This window comes from Podarcis erhardii, assembly GCF_964252035.2.
Source record: "Podarcis erhardii genome assembly, chromosome: 6".
NCBI lineage: Eukaryota > Metazoa > Chordata > Lepidosauria > Squamata > Lacertidae > Podarcis > Podarcis erhardii.
The window spans coordinates 90,483,455-90,501,693 of NC_138510.1; the positions used below are offsets into that span (position 1 = coordinate 90,483,455).

Sequence of the window (18,239 nt, forward strand, 5' to 3'; positions counted from 1 at the left end):
TTGTTCCTCATCTTCTTGGAGAAGAGAAATACAGTAGGTCCTCGGATTATGCTACCCTCGGATAACGTAAACTTTGGGTTGCAAAAGCGGCAAACCTGGAAGTGTTTCACTGCACGCGCATGCGCAGAAGCGTTCTACCATGTGCATGTGCAGAAGTGGTCCCTCTGGGATCTCCGGAACAGATCCCATCAGCAACCAGAGGTACCACTGTACATTTTTCTCTGCATCTGCACCTATGTTTGTGCTCCCACATCACCTGGTGCAAGGTCAGTTTGCAGCCTTGTAACTCCAACCTGTCCCATCAGCTATGACGCATAGGTCAATTCAGGTGGGGATTCCTAAGACTTACATCAAATAATGTGACCCCCAGAAGGACCGCCTTCTGGGGGAATGCCTTCGGCCCTGGCCCCGCCTGGGCAGGTGGACATGTCCACTCCCCCCGGATCCCTTTAATGGGATACCCCAGCGTTTGGAGGGGCAGGCGGAGACTACAATCTCCCCTCCATCCAAAACAAAGTATTGCCCCAATGCCCAATCAGTTGTGATGGTTGCTATGAGGTAGGCAAAACCACTGGGTCAGAGCCAATTAGCCTGGTGGACAAATTCCTGTTGTTGTTGTTTAGTCGTGTCCAACTCTTCGTGACCCCATGGACCAGAGCACGCCAGGCACTCCTGTCTTCCACTGCCTCCCGCAGTTTGGTCAAACTCATGCTGGTAGCTTCGAGAACACTGTCCAGCCATCTCGTCCTCTGTCGTCCCCTTCTCCTTGTGCCCTCCATCTTTCCCAACATCAGGATCTTTTCCAGGAAGTCTTCTCTTCTCATGAGGTGGCCAAAGTATTGGAGCCTCAGCTTCAGGATCTGTCCTTCCAGTGAGCACTCAGGGCTGATTTCCTTCAGAATGGATAGGTTTGATCTTCTTGCAGTCCATGGGACTCTCAAGAGTCTCCTCCAGCACCACAATTCAAAAGTATCAATTCTTTGGCGATCAGACAAATTCCTACCTGGCCCCATAAAACGGCGACCTCTGTAGCCACAGCAAAGTCCTTGACTAACAGCTTAAACCGAGGGTGGGCGGGCAGGGGAACCCGACGAAGGAAAGTCAGCAGGGCCCTGGGTGAGGGCTATTTAAATGGCCAGGGGGCGGACCCAAGGGAAGCCTTCCTGCTCCGCAGCTCCGCCCCCTGGCACAGCCCATGTCCGAGCCTGCATCCCCATTCGCCAAAGTGGGGTGCAGGCTAGGATTCGGCTCCTGGTAGGTGGTGGAGTAAGGTTACCAGATTTTTTTCCAGTGAATCCAGGGACACTTTTCAACTTCAATGGATTTTGTATGGGGGCTGATTTGTAAATCCGGGGACCTGTCTCCAGGAAACGGGGATGTCTGGTAACCTTACAGCCATCCAGAAGGGGCACTGAGGCCATGCCTCTCTCGGTGGGGTCCCACGTGAGCCTCTGCCGCCCTCCGACCAAAAGAGGTAAGTGGACTAATTGCACCAGTAAATTGGAACTTCCTGGGTTATCTCAAAGATAGGAAGGGGGATTGTGAGGAGAGTGGGTAGCCTGAGGCTTTCTGATCCCCTGCACTCCTATGGTATCTTTTATAGCAGGGAGAAGAAACTAGCTTTTCTGTACCAGCAAGGGCACTGCCTTTCCCTGCTGTGGCAGCTCTTCAGCCTGGATCTTGCCAGCAGCAGCAAAAAGTTCTCCCGCTTAGCAGCTCTCATGAATGTGAACTGTGCAGAGGAATCTCAAGACGAGTCCCAGGTACAGAAAGTTTTGCTCCCGCTTTTTTGCTGGCTGCTCCTTCATGGGAAAATTTGCCTGTGAGGTGTGCAGCAGCACTTGGCACCAACTGCATCTCCCAAATCATTTTCATTGGCAGCTCTCTTTAGATGGCATTGCAATGATCAAACCTGGTCGATATGGAAGTAAGGACCAGCATAGCAAAATCTAAGCTGTCTAAAAGAGGGGAAAGCCTCCTGGACTATTAGGTAAAGGTAAATGGACCCCTGACCATTAGGTCCAGTCGTGACCGACTCTGGGGTTGCGGCGCTCATCTCGCTTTATTGGCCGAGGGAGCCAGCGTTCAGCTTCCGGGTCATGTGGCCAGCATGACTAAGCCGCTTCTGGCGAACCAGAGCAGCGCACAGAAACGCTGTTTACCTTCCCGCCAGAGTGGTACCTATTTATCTACTTGCACTTTTGGGTGTGCTTTTGAACTGCTAGGTTGGCAGGAGCTGAGACCTAGTAACGGGAGCTCACCCCGTCACGGGGATTCGAACCGCCAACCTTCTGATTGCCAAGCCCTAGGCTCTGTGGTTTGACCCACAGTGACAATTAGAGACCCCAAAAAAGGACACACCTAGCTCTATATTTCTCCAAAAGCAAAGTAAAAGGTCACACCGACCACATCATTCAGAAGTAGGCTTATCGCCTCTAAATGTCAGGGAATAGCAGGGCTCTGAGGAGTGGCAGGATTAGCTGGGGGGGCAGGAGGCCGATGCAGGGGAAGGGGGTAGAGATTTATGGGGTTTTGTGCCAGAGCTGGAAGATGGTGAGGGGTCTGTGCTAGACCGTCAGACGAGGGTACTGGATTTTGTAGTGTAGACATTGCCATCCATTGCTCCAACAGTCCTGGCACAGCTGGTGCTAAACCACTGAGCCTTTTGGGCTCGCCGATCAGAAGGTCAACGGTTCGAATCCCCGCGACGGGGTAAGCTCCCATTGCTCTGCCCCAGCTCCTGCCAACCTAGCAGTTTGAAAGCACGCCAGTGCAAGTAGATAAATAGTTACCGCTGTGGTGGGAAGGTAGATGGCGTTTCTGTGCGCTCTGGTTTCCGTCACGGTCTCCTGTTGTGTCAGAAGGTTTAGTCCTCCTGGCCACATGACCTGGAAAGCTGTGAACAAAGGCCAGCTCCCTTGGCCTGAAAGCGAGATGAGCGCCGCAACCCCATAGTTGCCTTTGACTGGACTTAACCGTCCAGGGGTCCTTTACCTTACCAACAGTCAAGCTCAGAGAACAAGTCCAGGGAGGCGCACCAGCTGCCCAGCCACCAGAAGCGTGTGTTATGTGTTTGCATTAGTGCACCTTAGGAGCTCCCTGAGCTTCATGTTTGTCACTGGCCCTTTGTCCTTCCTGGGCTGAGTGTGCACAAGACCCTAAACTTGGGTCATCTCCAGAGAAATGTTACCCACCCACCAGAGCCACTGACTCCCCCCTTGGGCCTCTCACTGGGGTGGAAGTCAGAATGAAAAGGGTCCTATTCCCCTACTACCAGGAAGTCTAAAGGAAGAAGACAAGACATTATACTTACCGTATTTTTCGCTCTATAAGACGCACCAGACCATAAGACGCACCTAGTTTTTGGAGGAGGAAAACAAGGGAAAAATATATTCTGAATCCCAGAAGCCAGAACAGCAAGAGGGATTGCTGCACATCCCTCTTGCTGTTCTGGCTTCTGGGATAGCTGCGCAGCCTGCATTCGCTCCCTAAGACGCACACACATTTCCCCTTACTTTTTAGGAGGGAAAAAGTGAGTCTTATAGAGCAAAAAATACGGTATATGCAACAGTAGCCGCAAGGCTATTGATTGCGAAAAATTGGAAAAGTGGTATTATACCGGCAAAAACAGAGTGGCTTGCCAAATTATTGGAGTATTACAATATATCCAAAACAATGGGAGAAATTGGAAGGATCTCAAAAGAGAAGATAGACAGGGACTGGAAGGTGTTTAAAGGATACTTGCAAAATTATATTGAAAAATTAGAACTCCTTTTAGAATAAACAAGTTCCGTTATAAATACTGAAATACTACATAAGATGGATAACAGTGTGTAACAGAAAAAGAAGCAGAAAACTGGTTTAAAAGTATGTGAAAGAAAGTAATAGAAGTGGAAAGAAATTGCAATTGAGTAGATTGGAAGTTTATCCCAAGGGTGGGGTGAGGGATGAGGGATGGTGGTGGGAAAAGGAAGTATTTGTGGGTTTGAGTGTAGGTATGTATGAATGTTCTTAAGGATTGTACAAAATGTATGTTTGTATGTTTGTATATTCGTAACATGTATGTATTAATGTTGAATTATTTTAATAATAAAAATTTTAAAAAATGAAAAGGGTCAAAGGAAGAACAGCATCTTCCCAAAAATTTTATTAGTTTTCACAATATTATAAACAAACGAACACACAAAACAGACAAACATAAATCATAGCCTTATTGAAAATTACAGTTATAGTTATTGTTATCAAGGGAAGAACGGCATCAATTCAGAGGGCTTCTGATCTATCAAGATGCTTCCTTAAATCCATTTCGAGTGCTCTCTGATCGAGAGCTCTCAATAGGCGACAAAGTTCACTTGTCTTATTGTTTGCATCGCCCTAGATAATCTCCTCCTACATGGAATTCTCACTCTGCTGTCAGCTGATGGGCTACCAGCATGAATGGATGAAATATGAGTTAATGGCTATCCAACGTAGCACACACCTTCGAGTTGTTGGAGAAGAGCTCTTAATCATAGCTAAGCTGGCAACGTCACTAGCCTACATGAAGCTCTGCTTGGGGAACTTGCCTTTAGCTGTCCAGCTTGGTAAGTCAGCTGGCCGGCTCCCAAATATGACTTTTGGGATCGAAAGAGAGGCAATTTTATGCATTGCTTTCTTTTCAGGTTACCGGGCGCACGAGCTGTGTGTGCAACTGAAGAAGCCCAAACTCGACTGCATTGTTCTCAATGACCTTTTCAACGCTCTTTTTCTCAGGACAAGGTACTTTGCCTCGTGCATCTCCCATTGTTGTCTTGCCAAATGAAGGTGGTTCTTTTAAAATGAGACTCAGAAGTAATATAAAACACAAGTGAGTGAGAAGATTAAAGATTTTATTCTAAACCGCAAGCAATATACAGTCATACCTTGGAAGCCGAACAGAATCCGTTCCGGAAGTCCGTTCGACTTCCAAAACGTTCGAAAACCAAAGCATGGCATCTGAAGCTCCTGCAGCCAATCAGAAGCCCCGTTGGATGTTCGGCTTCCAAAAATGGTTTGCAAACTGGAGCACTCACTTCCAGGTTTGTGGCGTTCGGGAGCCAAAACGTTCGAAAACTAAGCTGTTCGAAAACCAAGCAAGCACTTCAATCTGCCACTTGGAAGCTCTCAAGAAGCGGTGAAGTGACTCCCCCAGGTAGCCTCAGTTTACACGGCCGCCATGCATGAGCTTCTCTCTAAAGACTCTGCCCAAAATCATCTGATTTATAGCTAGCTAGCTTGTGTGGCTTGCCCGATTGGCTATGTGCAGATCATTCATTACTGGTTACATGCAGATTATTCGTTAGCTACCCCCTCCCAATGCCCCACTTTCTCAAAACAATGTCCAACATCAAAGAAGGTACCTGTTATGTACTGAAGTTCTCACCCTGGGCCAGCAGGGGGGATACTGTAGATAGTTTTCACTCAGGTCCACATATGCAAATAAGGGATTGAAAGTGACGTTCAGTGTTTGGATAGTTACAGAAAATGGTTACTGTTGCGTTCTAGTGGAGCGCTATATAAGCAGGCTGGCTGAACCCTTCAGTTCAGTTCTGTTCTGGCCTGTGAATAAACAAGAGCTGTTTGAAGAATCGCTGTGTTGTCTGATATGTTCACCCACAACTTAACAGTACCCAGCACTATTACTTCCTTCCAACCGATTAGGGCATTAAATGCTGTTCTTCATGCCATCAAAGAACTGAAGGAACAGAGGCAGGAAGATCACGAACTCCTCAAAGTACAATTTATCTTCCAGATAGATTGCCCATACACTAAAACGGCCCATACACTCATCCTTAAGATGAGAAGGAATCAGGCCCAATCGCAATGCCCAGTAGGCTGCCTGACTTTCTTAACCACAAAAGGTAGCTCTACACTTTATGCAGAAACATGAATTACAGTGGGATACACTGACATTATCTGGTGAGGGATACCTATGTTTCCTGTAGCAACAATACTACGGGTGGATGTTATGCACAGATCTTTCAAGCCCCATGTTGACACCAGTTTGTAGTGTAGATACAACTCAGCGTGCTTTCATCCTTGAGTCTCTATCAGGGCCGGATTTAGGTTTGATGAGGCCCTAAGCTACTGAAGGTAATGGGGCCCTTTATATGTCCAGCTGTCCTTTGTCGACAACAAATTGTCACTGTTTTTTGTGTTGAATATATGCTATATGGTAGTCATACCTTGCTTCCTCTTTTCACGTTACGTCCCACAGCAACCCGAAAGTAGCGGAACAGTTTACTTCTGGGCTTCGCCGATCGCACATGCGCAGAAGCACTAAATCATGCTCTGCACATGTGCAGAAGCGCCAAATCGCGCTGTGTGCCTGCGCAGACGCAGCACTTTGAGTTGTGGGCATTTCACATTACGGATGGGCCTCCGGAACGGATCCCGTCCGTAACACAAGGTACCACTGTAATTTATGGACCTAATAGGTATCTAAAGCCATTTGCACATAACAAATAGGATTAGGTTTGAGAACCAAGGTACCACTGTATATAGAAATGAGCAAACCAGTGAAATTTTAGGGAGCAGGCTAGCAGGGGGGCCCCATTACTTACATCATAGATCATAGGAGCCTAAACAACATAAAACACTGTTGCTGTATGTAGGTTTTATTTTATTTGTTTTATATCTTATATTTTGGAAATGTACATATAGTGGGGGTTTTTTCCTTTAAATTTTTTGGGGGCCCCCAAGAGAATGGGGCCCTAAGCTATAGCTTGTTTAGCTTATACGTAAAGCCAGCACTGGGTTCAAGTCACCTTTAAGCCCCTCACATGCTATTTCTTGTGAACGGCATTGCAAAGAGGACAACACAACTTTTGCATTCTCACAAAAAAAGCGCTTTGGGCAACAAACAGTTTGGAAAGCCTACATGAAGTGCACAGCTATGATAAGTTAGCGGCTGCCTAGTATGGCCAGAAAAATGCCCACCCACCATGTTGCTGTCAGGAGTTCAGCCTACACTCGAGTAGGACCGTGGCAGAGACACACGCCCAACTGGCATTTTCCCTCCCCCCTGGTCGATCGTTTGGGAGATTCAAAGCTTTCTTCAGCCCGAATATCACAGCGACCGATGCCAACCGGCACCGGCACACTCAGGGATCCGCAGAGTTTCTGCAGTTGCGTAACAGAACTTAGCCTCTCAGCATTTTGGCTAATCTACTTTATTTACATATAAGTGCACATGGAGCACTGCAACATGGCTCCCTCTCTCTCTAGCATCAGACACCAAAGAGAGAAAGAACAAAGGACAATAGTCCCACTTCACGGAACACAGTAACACAAACATTCTGTCTCCGTCACTTCCCACTCTGTTGAGTCAAAACATATACAGTGGTACCTCGGGTTAAGTACTTAATTCGTTCCAGAGGTCCATTCTTAACCTGAAACTGTTCATAACCTGAAGCACCACTTTAGGTAATGGGGCCTCCTGCTGCCGCCATGCCGCCAGAGCATGATTTCTGTTCTCATCCTGAAGCAAAGTTCTTAACCTGAGGTACTATTTCTGGGTTAGTGGAGTCTGTAACCTGAAGCGTATGTAACCCGAGGTACCACTGGTACTGTCATGTGATATACAAAAATCCCATGACTGCAATCATGGAGCAGGAAGTCTAACAGTTTTGACAACAAACCAAGCCAGCTTTGGGAAGAACTGCAGTACCTTACCAGAATTGCCTGGAGAGACTTTCCCCCCCCAACCCTGTGCTTCTCTCTAGATACCAGGACTCTGTGCATGTGCTGAGCTGGCTGGAGGACTTATCCATGCGAGATGATAATGTCATTGGGCAGGCCTGCTTTGTGACCGGCTGTCTCGATCTCATGCTTTATGCTGGTAAGAACTGTGCACTTATCACTATGTGGTTGGCTTTTTTCAGCTGGAACTCGCTGGAACTTATTTCCGACACCTCTCAGGTGGGCGCACAGGGTCCCTGGACGTTTGACGATCTATTGACCCTGTGCCACCACTGTGATTGCCTCCTCGCTGCCACCAACCCGTTTCTCTCGGGTACACACGAGTCCAGACAGTTGTTAACATGAACAAATCATCAATTTATTTTATAAGCATGAACAAGTTTATGGTTTCAGTTCATTTTTCTTGGCAGTTTCTTAATCTTAGTTTCTTTACTGACCTATACGTTCCTAACAACTTCAAACTGATTATCCCAACTATCTATCTGACTCCACCTAACAGGTCCTCTCACTCTCTCACATTAAAACTAGACCAACCCACAGACTTATCCTCCATCTTCCTTCTCCAACTCCCAGCTGACTTCCACACAACTCCAACTCTAACTGCTCCCCTTGGGTTCCCACTGGCCAATCACTTCACACTCATTTAACCCTTTCCTTATGACCCACCTAGGAGGCAAACGCCACAGCACCATTGCCATTCCAAGAGAACAAGGGAGATTTTCGTGGTGACTTCCAGCACCTCTTTTTCTAGAAAAATTGCACTGCGTGTGACTTCCAAGAAACAAGCAGCTATTGGAAACATTGATAGCCCACCTTGTAGCAAAATATTCTCAAGGCATCTTGAGCTAGAAGAAAACAGAGAGAAATGCCAAAGAAAAGAAGCAAGTACAGTGGTACCTCGGGTTAAAGAACTTAATTCGTTCTGGAGGTCCGTTCTTAACCTGAAACTGTTCTTAACCTGAAGCACCATTTTAGCTAATGGGGCCTCCCACTGCCACTGCGCGATTTCTGTTCTCATCCTGAAGCAAAGTTCTTAACCCGAGGTACTATTTTTGGGTTAGCGGAGTCTGTAAGCTGAAGTGTCTGTAACCTGAAGCGTCTGTAACCCGAGGTACCACTGTAACTGGAAAGCATGGGTCTCAAAATGTACAGCTGTTAAGGCTGGTAAGGAGTTGGTTAAAGGAAAAGAAGGATGAGGTTTGTACCAAAGGGCATGTTTTCAAGTTGGAAAAGCATTTTCTGTAGGTAACTCCTCCCTCGAGACTACGAAAGCAGTGGGGCAGACAGAGTGCCGCCTCTTGGACTTCCGCTGCCTGAGGCGGGTGCATGACCCTGCCTCATGGGCGGGCCGGCTCTCTGCATTGGGGAATACTTGGAATGTCCCAACTGAATTTCACGATGAAATTTCATAAATGCAGAGGATGTCATTTCAGAATTGAAATCCATACGTTCAATGCTTTTTTTTCTATATAAAAAAATCGTTAGGGGGTACTCTCATTTTCCTACTCATATTGAAATACTGCCCCTCAATGAGGCCAAACTTAAATTCACAGAATGTTTAGGGATATGCGTACCCCTGCGTACCCCCAGAAAAAGCACTGCATACATTTATTTCGTTCCCTGTGAGATCAGAGGCAGGCTGCCTGTTTACAGGTGTCTTTTCTTTTGCAGGTTTTTCATTTAAGTCCTTTGACTTCTGCCTGGACTTTGTTTTGAACCAGCAAATGAACTGCATCCTTATGTCTCAAAACAGCATCATGCTTGGCCTGTATTCTTCTCTGGCGATTTGGTAAAGTTTAGCACTCGGTGTTACTCATCTCAATCTTAAGACTGCATGTGGTGGACTTGTAAAAGGGTAAAAGAGTATTGGGAGATAATCCACTATGTATTGAAAAAAAAATGTTTAAAAGTACTTTTCAACGCCCCCCTCAAAAAAAACAACTAGAGTCCTTTTTGTTGGGGATAATTCGGACTGAAATTCCCAGGTGTCAGAAAAGCTTATTTATGTATGCTACTACTGTGGCCCATGTTTTGTTAGCCCCAAAATGGAAAATGAGCAAAGAAGAATGGCAATTTAAACTGATGGAATATGTGCAGCTTGCAGACCTAACATATAGAATAAGAGAACAAGAAGAACATAGGTTTAGAGAAGATTGGAAAACATTTATTAACTATATGGGATGAAACTGTGTACACTTTAAAATGTTGGGAGCATTAAGATAAATTCAACAGTGTAAATAAGTTTTGATGGATGCAATAACAAAATACTGAATGGTATAGTTTATGTTAAATATGCAGGGATTTATGATATGCAAAATACCATGGAAAGAGAAGAAGGGAAGTCATTGATATTTTAAGGATGTAAAACGAGTTTTTTAAATTGGAAAACAGAAAATCTAATAAAAATTAGAGAGAGAGAAAGAATGGGGGGGGGGGCCTGCCCCATAGATGGCATCCCTGCATCACTTGCCTAGTTTCTTAGAAAGAAACAAAATGCCGTGGGTGAAAAAGACTGAAAAATATTGAAGCAACACACACTAATTTCCATGTTTTTAGCCATTTATTCTATGGGCAATACAGTACTATGTTTATTTGCCACTGTTTGGAGGGGGCAGTCTTTGAGGTTGCGCTTTTCAGTTGCACAGCTCTACCTCTCTTTCAAATCGGAACCAGTGAAGGCGGTGAAGGTGTGAGTGTCTGGAGGCGGTTGGAGGATGGATGGCGGCTAACAAATTGAGGTTGAATCTTGACAAGACAAAAGTACTGTTTCTAGGGGACAGGAGATGGGCGGGTGTAGAGGACTCACTGGTCCTGAATGGGGTAACTATGCCCCTGAAGGACCAGGTGCGCAGCCTGGGAGTCATTCGGGACTCACAGCTGTCCATGGAGGCACAGGTCAATTCTGTGTCCAGAGCGACTGTCGGCCAGCTCCATCTGGTACGCAGGCTGAGACCCTACCTGCCCACAGACTGTTTGGCCAGAGTGGTGCATGCTCTAGTTATCTCTTGCTTGGACTACTGCAATGTGCTCTATGTGGGGCTACCTTTGAAGGTGACTCGGAAACTACAACTAATCCAGAATGCGGAAGCTAACTTCCAGGTTGGCACCTCCGGCAATGGCGGAGCTCCTCCGATCGGGAGGAACTTGCTCCGTAAAAAGTAGGGTCTGAACCACCACGGCGAAGGCGGAGACCCACTGAAATCACAGACAGAAGAAGCCTGTGAACTTGGGATTCGGCTGGCACCTTTCGCGCCTCCCCTACTCGTGGGGAAACCCTGTTTTGGGGATCCGGAGCGACGTGGGGTGAGTGGCGCGGTGCTTTGAATCGACTGCTTCTTTCACGGAGTGAAGCCGCATTGCTATTGTCGGAGAGCGCTGACTTTTTCCTGTGGACAATTGGACTTTAAACAACAACCCGTGAGTAGAACAGAAAATTGGATCTTTAAATACCTTAATTTGGCACCGAACGGGGAAGGTTCAAAACAGGAAGTCCGCCTTCCCTTCTTGTAAATAGACTGAAGCAAAGAGGTTGCAAGCTAAGGTCTTGGAAAGCCTCATGTAAAGGATTAAATTTCCATCGATTGAAACTATTAAACCCCCCTTGGAAGCAGGGGAAGAGGAGGGAAATTGTGGATCGTGCATCCTGCAGGACAGAGTGATAAAAATTAAATTACCACTGCTCTGAACCACTGGGAACGGGCTGCCAGTAGATTGACGTTTTGGAAGAGTTCATTGACAGCGAAAAACAGTCAGTTAATAAGAGAAATATATTGTTTCCATTGCCCGCTTCTGTGTTTTAAAAGGAAGAAAAAGTAACTGAAAATTGAAACTATTTTTACTTTTGGAATTGTGTTGGAAAGGATTGATACAAGTGGAGACTGTTCCCCCCTAGAGAGAGTCTTTGAAACTGTTACAAGAGTCGAGCTGAGGAATCCAGCTGTACGATAAGAATTGTGAGAACCGGAGATTGACCGTGGACATTTAAGAATGTCAGCAGGAGAGGCATTACTGTCTGCATTTTGTAAGATAAGCCATCTGTTGGAACAGCTTCATAAAAAGATAGATGCTATGACTACTAAAATTGACATTTCGGGACTAAAAGTGAGTACCAACACAGAAATAACTCAGGATCTGGCACAGGAATCTATTTTAATAGGGCAAATTGTTGAAAAGGAGAAGGAGAAAATTGTTGATGTCGAACCAATACAAGGGGGAGCCTTAACCTCACAGAAGCAAATTGAGGGTTACAAGTTGAGGCCCTTTATGATTGAAACTAGAAAAAGTCAGATTTCGAAGATTGGAGCCTGGCCTGGACTGGAAAAGGAAAGTTGGAGAGATCCCCTTATGCAGGGTTCAATTGACATTTGGGATATGGACTTGGGCCAGGAGGAGATCGGAGCTTTGGGGGCCTTTGGATTTGGAGGAACCTTGAAACAAGATTTGAAATACTTTATGGATCCTAGTTTTAATCACGGAAATTTGGCTGACCTGTCGAGAAGGAATAAAAGTACTGTTGGGTCGGAGCTTCCCCGAGATCTGCTCTCTAGAATTAAAGAATATGAAGAAGACTGGCAGAAGGGACGTGGAGAAGAGTTAAGAGCCTCGGACATAAGATCTCCAGGTTGATGGACTGTATGAGGTTGATGGAAGAGACCAAGACCAGGAAGAGGAGACGGTGGAAGAAGTTCGGAAAATTTAAAGTCTACATAGGGAAATTTCGTAAAATTTAATGAGGGATAGAAAAATCTTGGAATGAAATTTTATGGCCTTAGTGGAAATGTTTTAAGAGGTTAAGTGTAAATAGGTATATTAGTTTTAATGGGAAATAAGATTAAAAATATTTTAAGACAAAGGAATTGCTGAGATAACTTATAGAAGTGGAATACAAAAAGGGAGGTGAGAGGAGGTCAATGAAACAAGGGAATGAAAGATAGATTATGGTAAAGGTATGATGTGTGTTTTTAAGTTGTTTTTGTTTTGTTTTGTTTTGTTTATTGTGTTTAGGTGTTAAGGTTGTGTTTTGTATTGTCTATATTGTATTGTTCCTGTTGTTCCTTTTTTTCCCTTCTTTTTTGTAAGTTTTAAAAGTAATAAATATCATTTTAAAAAAACAAAACAGAATGCGGCAGCTAGACTGGTGACTGGGAGCGGCCGCCGAGATCATATAACACTGGTCTTAAAAGACCTACACTGGCTCCCAGTATGTTTCTGAACACAATTCATAGTATTGCTGCTGACCTTTAAAGCCCTAAATGGCCTTGGTCCAGTATACCTGAAGGAGCGTCTCCACCTCCATCATTCTGCCCGGACACTGAGGTCCCTCGCTGCGAGAAGCCAAGTTACAGGGAACCAGGCAGAGGGCCTTCTCGGTAGTGGCGCCCGCTCTGCGGAACGCCCTCCCACCAGATGTCAAAGAGAAAAATAACTACCAAACTTTTAGAAGACATCTGAAGGCAGCCCTGTTTAGGGAAGCTTTTAATGTTTAATAGGTTACTGTATTTTAGTGTTTTGTTGGAAGCTGCCCAGAGTGGCTGGGGAAACCCAGCCAGATGGGCGATTCTAAGACATGTCAGCACCCTCACGCTGTAACCCCCTTCCCAAAGCAAGTGCTTACTGGCCTTTGGGAAGATGGTGGAAAGGCATCCACTTGGCCCCTGAACCCTTTGTGGGGAATCTGGTCGCGTTGCCCTAAATCCGCCTCTGACAGCATTTTAGATCTATTGTCCTTTTGAGCTGGAAATTGGAGCTTAGAGTCTACAGCTTTAGAAAGAGGACTCTCCTCTTGACCTGTAACTGCCACCGCTTCGTCTTACAGGTGTGGCAGACTTCAAGAGTGGGATGACTTTATGGAGCTGTTTGAACAGGCGAGAAGGTTGGTGAGGAGAACGAGCGCGTCGCTTTATGCTAACCATGGATTCTGCAAGTTTGTGGAGTGTGAGGCTCTGCTGCTGAGGAAATATATCGAGGAAAGGCCCGGGAAGGCTCGTGAGATGCGCAACAAGATCACAAAAGTAAGGGCTTGGAGGTGGGCTCTGGAAATTTCCTCTGTCTCAAGTGTCCCTGCTCCTGCCAACCTAGCAGTTTGAAAGCATGTCAAAGTGCAAGTAGATAAATAGGTACCGCTCCGGTGGGAAGGTAAACAGTGTTTCCGTGCGCTGCTCTGGTTCGCCAGAAGTGGTTTAGTCATGCTGGCCACATCACCCAGAAGCTGTACGCGGCTCCCTCGGCCAATAATGCAAGATGAGCGCCGCAACCCCAGAGTCGGTCACGACTGGACCTAATGGTCAGGGGTCCCTTTACCTTTACAGTACGCCAAAAGATAGGAGTCACAGCATGTATTGTCTGCCTTAGCCTCTTGAGACTACACATTAAATACAAGATAATAGCCACCAAATAGCTGATTCTGAGATGGGCTATGTTGCTTCTCCTTGGGTCTTTTTGCTCCTTGCCATACTGAGCTAAGCCGAGGTTTATAGCCTGAGCTGTGACCTGCGGTTACGCTATCTCCTCTCTAACCCTGAGCTGCATCCGTGAACAAACCTTGGCTACAGTTTGTCTTTAGTGAGGTGAGGGCTTCATCGCAAGCCACGGTTTGGACAGCAGTTTGGCTCCCTGTGTTGTCCGAACTAAAAAGGGAGAAGTCGTGTTTTGTCTTTGTTTCCCAACCTACTTCTCCTATTCAACCTCGCCGTCCTTCTGACTCTGCCTGGCATGATTCTCCTATTGCTCCCATTAGAATTTGGAACAAGCAATGATGCAGTGCTCCACAAGCCCCGTCTACTATTCAAGGGTTTACCATATGAAGGCCTACGTCCAACTCATGCTTGGGCAGGACGAAAACAGCCAAAGCTTCCTTGAGAAGGCATTTGAGGACAGCGAGATGTATGGAAACCATTTGGAGCAATCCTGGCTGGAAATTACCAAGGTAAAGTCTTGAGATCGCCAGTCAGTAAAAAATATTTCTCCAAGGACAATGGACAGTGGACCAGGCAGAGGGCCTTCTCGGTAGTGGCGCCCGCCCTGTGGAACGCCCTCCCATCAGATGTCAAGGAAATAAACAACTATCTGACATTTAGAAGACATCTGAAGGCAGCCCTGTTTAGGGTCGTTTTAAAGGATGTTTTCTAGACATGTTGTAAGCCGCCCAAAGTGGCCGGGAAAGCCAGCCAGATGGGCGGGGTATAAATAATAAATTATTATTATTATTATTATTATTATTATTATTATTATTATTAGTGATGCCCAAGAATAACATGGTGGTATGTAACAGATTGGGAGTAAATGAAATAGGGGATATAGATATAGATATAAATGGGACAATCCTGAGATTGGACCAATATTCCTGGGAGACGACTAGATACAGAATGGCATGGCTGGTGTGGAATTTTGACTGATCTGTATTTCTTAATAAAAAGGCAACAACTTTAAAAAACCTCAATTGCACACGATTAAACATCAGAGTGGCTTCATATCTTGCGCAGCCTGTTCTTTTCCATGTGGTATGCTCGGTACCTTTTTTTTCAGCCAGAACTCAGTCCCAGCAAGGAAGAAGTTCATGGTGAGTTCTGACACCTATTTCCCTGGAAAAAATAGCACTGGCTATGTTCCTTGTCAATTCCCACCTAGCAGAGTGGTGTGCTGGCCAGAAAGTGGCTCTTTCACAACTATGTCACAATTCTAGGGTGCAGCCCATGACAGATAGATATAGTACCAGGCAAAAGATGGATTCCTCTCCGCTCCTCTCTCTCTATCCCAAACAGACTCTCTCAAGTAACATTCTGAGCAGTTCCTGTTTCCTTATTTCTCCTAGGAGTGGTGGTTCACTGGCAAAAGTCCCATGGAAGATCACTGGTTAAAGACGGCTCCTAATTTTCCCATATGGGAAGTAGGAATGGCAGAGAAAGACGTGGGAGCCTTCCATAAAAACAAGTATCTGTTGAATGTGCCAGAACTGGACATAGACAATCCATTCCCAGACTCAGTGAGTGAAGTTGAGATAAGCTGAGATAATTCTCAAGTGCACCAACTCTCTTCAGCAAATCCTTTCTTCCTTTGCTAAACTCTAATATTTAGCCTGTCCGTCCCATTTCCTCGTCACTTTATCTTTTCAAATAGATAGCATCCCATAAAACCTTGCAACAGAACACTGAAATTCAGCTTCTTCAATGTGGATTTCAGTAAAGCTTTGAAATGAGACAATGATATCTATTTAAGCATATTTTCATGCTTTCATTCCACAAAACACAAAACCTACATGTTTGCCCTTGGCTGAGGGTGCTTCTGAACAAACTGATTGTTCAGATTCCGTTTTTTTTCAGTCCTGTAGATTTTTTCAGGTATACAGGGCCGAGGCCCATTTAAGGCTTTAAAGGTCAGAACCAACACTTTGAATTGTGCTCAGAATCGTACTGGAAGCCAATGAAGATCTTTCAGGACCGGTGTTATATGGTCCCGGCGGCCACTCCTGGTCACCAGTCTAGCTGCCGCATTTTGGATTAGTTGCAGTTTCCAAGTGACCTTCAAAGGTAGCCCCACGTAGAGCGCATTTCAGTAGTCCAAGCAGAAGATAACCAAAGCATGTACCACTCTTGTGACACAGTCTGCGGGCAGGCAGGGTCTCAGCCTGCATACCAGATGGAGCTGGTAGACAGCTGCCCTGGACACAGACCTGCACCTCCATGGACAACTGTGAGTCCAAAATGACTCCCAGGCTGTGCACCTGGTCTTTCAGGGACACAGTTACCCCATTCAGGATCAGGGAGTCCCCCACACCCTGTCCCCCAAGAAAAGTACTTCTGTCTTGTCAGGATTCAACCTTAATTTGTTCGCCGCCATCCATTCTCCAACTGCCTCCTGACAAGACATATGCAACAGGGTGTTGTTCCCTGTGGCTCCAAATCTTACATTGGAGTGGCACCAGAAGAAGTCGTAGAGATTCCCCCAAGACGAACTGGCTCTGAGTGGATTCTTTGGCGATCACTCGTAGCTGAGTAAGATCGTCTTCCATGAACACGGTCTTAACAGTGAGTCCATAAGCGACTGTGGCGACCAATTCTGGATCCACACATCCTTCCACAGTGGGGACATTGGTTTCTGGGCGGGAGTTGATCACGGTGAGGATTTGCCAAGTGTGCTTTCCTCTTAGCACGTTTCTCCCTTTTGTCCGGAGTTTGAGTGTCTTCAAAGTCCATGACACTTTTGGTAAAGGCTGTTCTCCAACTGGAGCACTCGCAGGCCAGTGTTTCCCAGTTGTCAGTGTTTATACTACATTTTTAAAGATTTGCCCTGAGAGAGTCTTTGAACCTCTTTTGTTGACCACCAGCATTACACTTTCCATTTCTAAGTTCAGAATAGAGTAGTTGCTTTGGAAGATGATAACCAGGCCTCCACACAACATGACCAGTCCAAAGAAGTTGATGTTGAAGAATCATTGCTTCGACACTGATCTTTGCTTCTTCCAGCACACTGGCATTAGTTTGCTTGTCACCCCAAATGCCAAGTGGATAGACACTGAAAAAATACAACAGTGACACCCTGTGGCTGTTGCATCTTAAATCTAGCCTTGTTTTGGAATATTTTTCCCAGGTAAATAGACAGGAAGTCAGCATAGTGTGGTGCTCAGTGTGTTGGACTGGGACTTGGGGAAACCAGGGCTCAAACCCCCGGCCATGAAGCTCACTTGGCGACTTTGGGCCAGACACCCCCTCTCAGCCTAATCTACATCTCAGGGCTGTTGTGGGAATTAAATAAGGAAGGGGAGAAAGCCCCCCCCCCCAAAAAAACCCCAGACAGGAGGTGGGAAAGGCATTCCCAGGGTTAACAGTCACAGTTACAGCAACTATTATATTCATATAAAAATCAGAGATCACAAGAGACTAGGGCCCTGCGGAACTTGACATCTTTTCGCAGGGCCTGCAAGACAGAGCTGTTCCACCAGGCTTTTGGCCAAGGTACAGTCTGACCCCCTCCTTTGGCAATCCTCACAGAACTCTAGCCCAATAGTTGCCATTAATTTGATTTGAACTAATTTTATAATGTAATGATTTTAGAATGTTGTATTATTTTACTGTTGTTACCCACTCTGAGCTGGCTTCGGCTGGGGAGGGCGGGATATAAATAAAATTTTAATTTTATTATTATTATTACTCCCCTATCTGACTTACAGAAGACATCAGACGGCAACACTGTATGGGGAATTTTTTAATGTCTAATGTTTTACAATTTATGTGCTGTAAGCTCCCAAGTTTGCTCAGCAGGGTATAAATAATAAAATTATTATTAATTTATGTTGTTGATGTTCCCTGCGAGGTGGAAGATAAAATAAATGAAAACAGGAAGGGAATTCAGTGTTCAGAGCACTGCTCTCTCCCCTTTGACTTTTTTGTCACTCTACTCCGTGAATTCCCGCCGCCATGACACCAGAGGCAAGAGAGGCAGAAACCCTCCTGGCAGCTGAGTAGAATAAACACAGCTCCGTCAGGAGAATAAAGAGCGGAGCAATTTCCCCACCTCCTTTTCCC

At 45.7% G+C, this 18,239-nt stretch overlaps 1 protein-coding gene across 3 annotated transcripts in view; it reads left to right on the top strand.

Moving 5' to 3' along the window:
* ADCY10 (adenylate cyclase 10) overlaps positions 1-15,871 on the top strand; it is a 69,777-nt gene extending 53,906 nt beyond the window's left edge. For all 3 annotated transcript variants that reach the window (XM_081865633.1, XM_081865635.1, XM_081865634.1), the window contains 8 exons: positions 1,604-1,763; positions 4,379-4,583; positions 4,662-4,758; positions 7,743-7,858; positions 9,391-9,508; positions 13,535-13,730; positions 14,456-14,644; positions 15,530-15,871. In XM_081865633.1, coding sequence (XP_081721759.1) covers positions 1,604-1,763; positions 4,379-4,583; positions 4,662-4,758; positions 7,743-7,858; positions 9,391-9,508; positions 13,535-13,730; positions 14,456-14,644; positions 15,530-15,724 — 1,276 coding nt within the window. In that variant the 3' untranslated portion in view covers positions 15,725-15,871. The remainder of the gene's footprint in view (positions 1-1,603; positions 1,764-4,378; positions 4,584-4,661; positions 4,759-7,742; positions 7,859-9,390; positions 9,509-13,534; positions 13,731-14,455; positions 14,645-15,529) is intronic.
* The last annotated feature ends 2,368 nt before the right edge of the window (positions 15,872-18,239 follow it).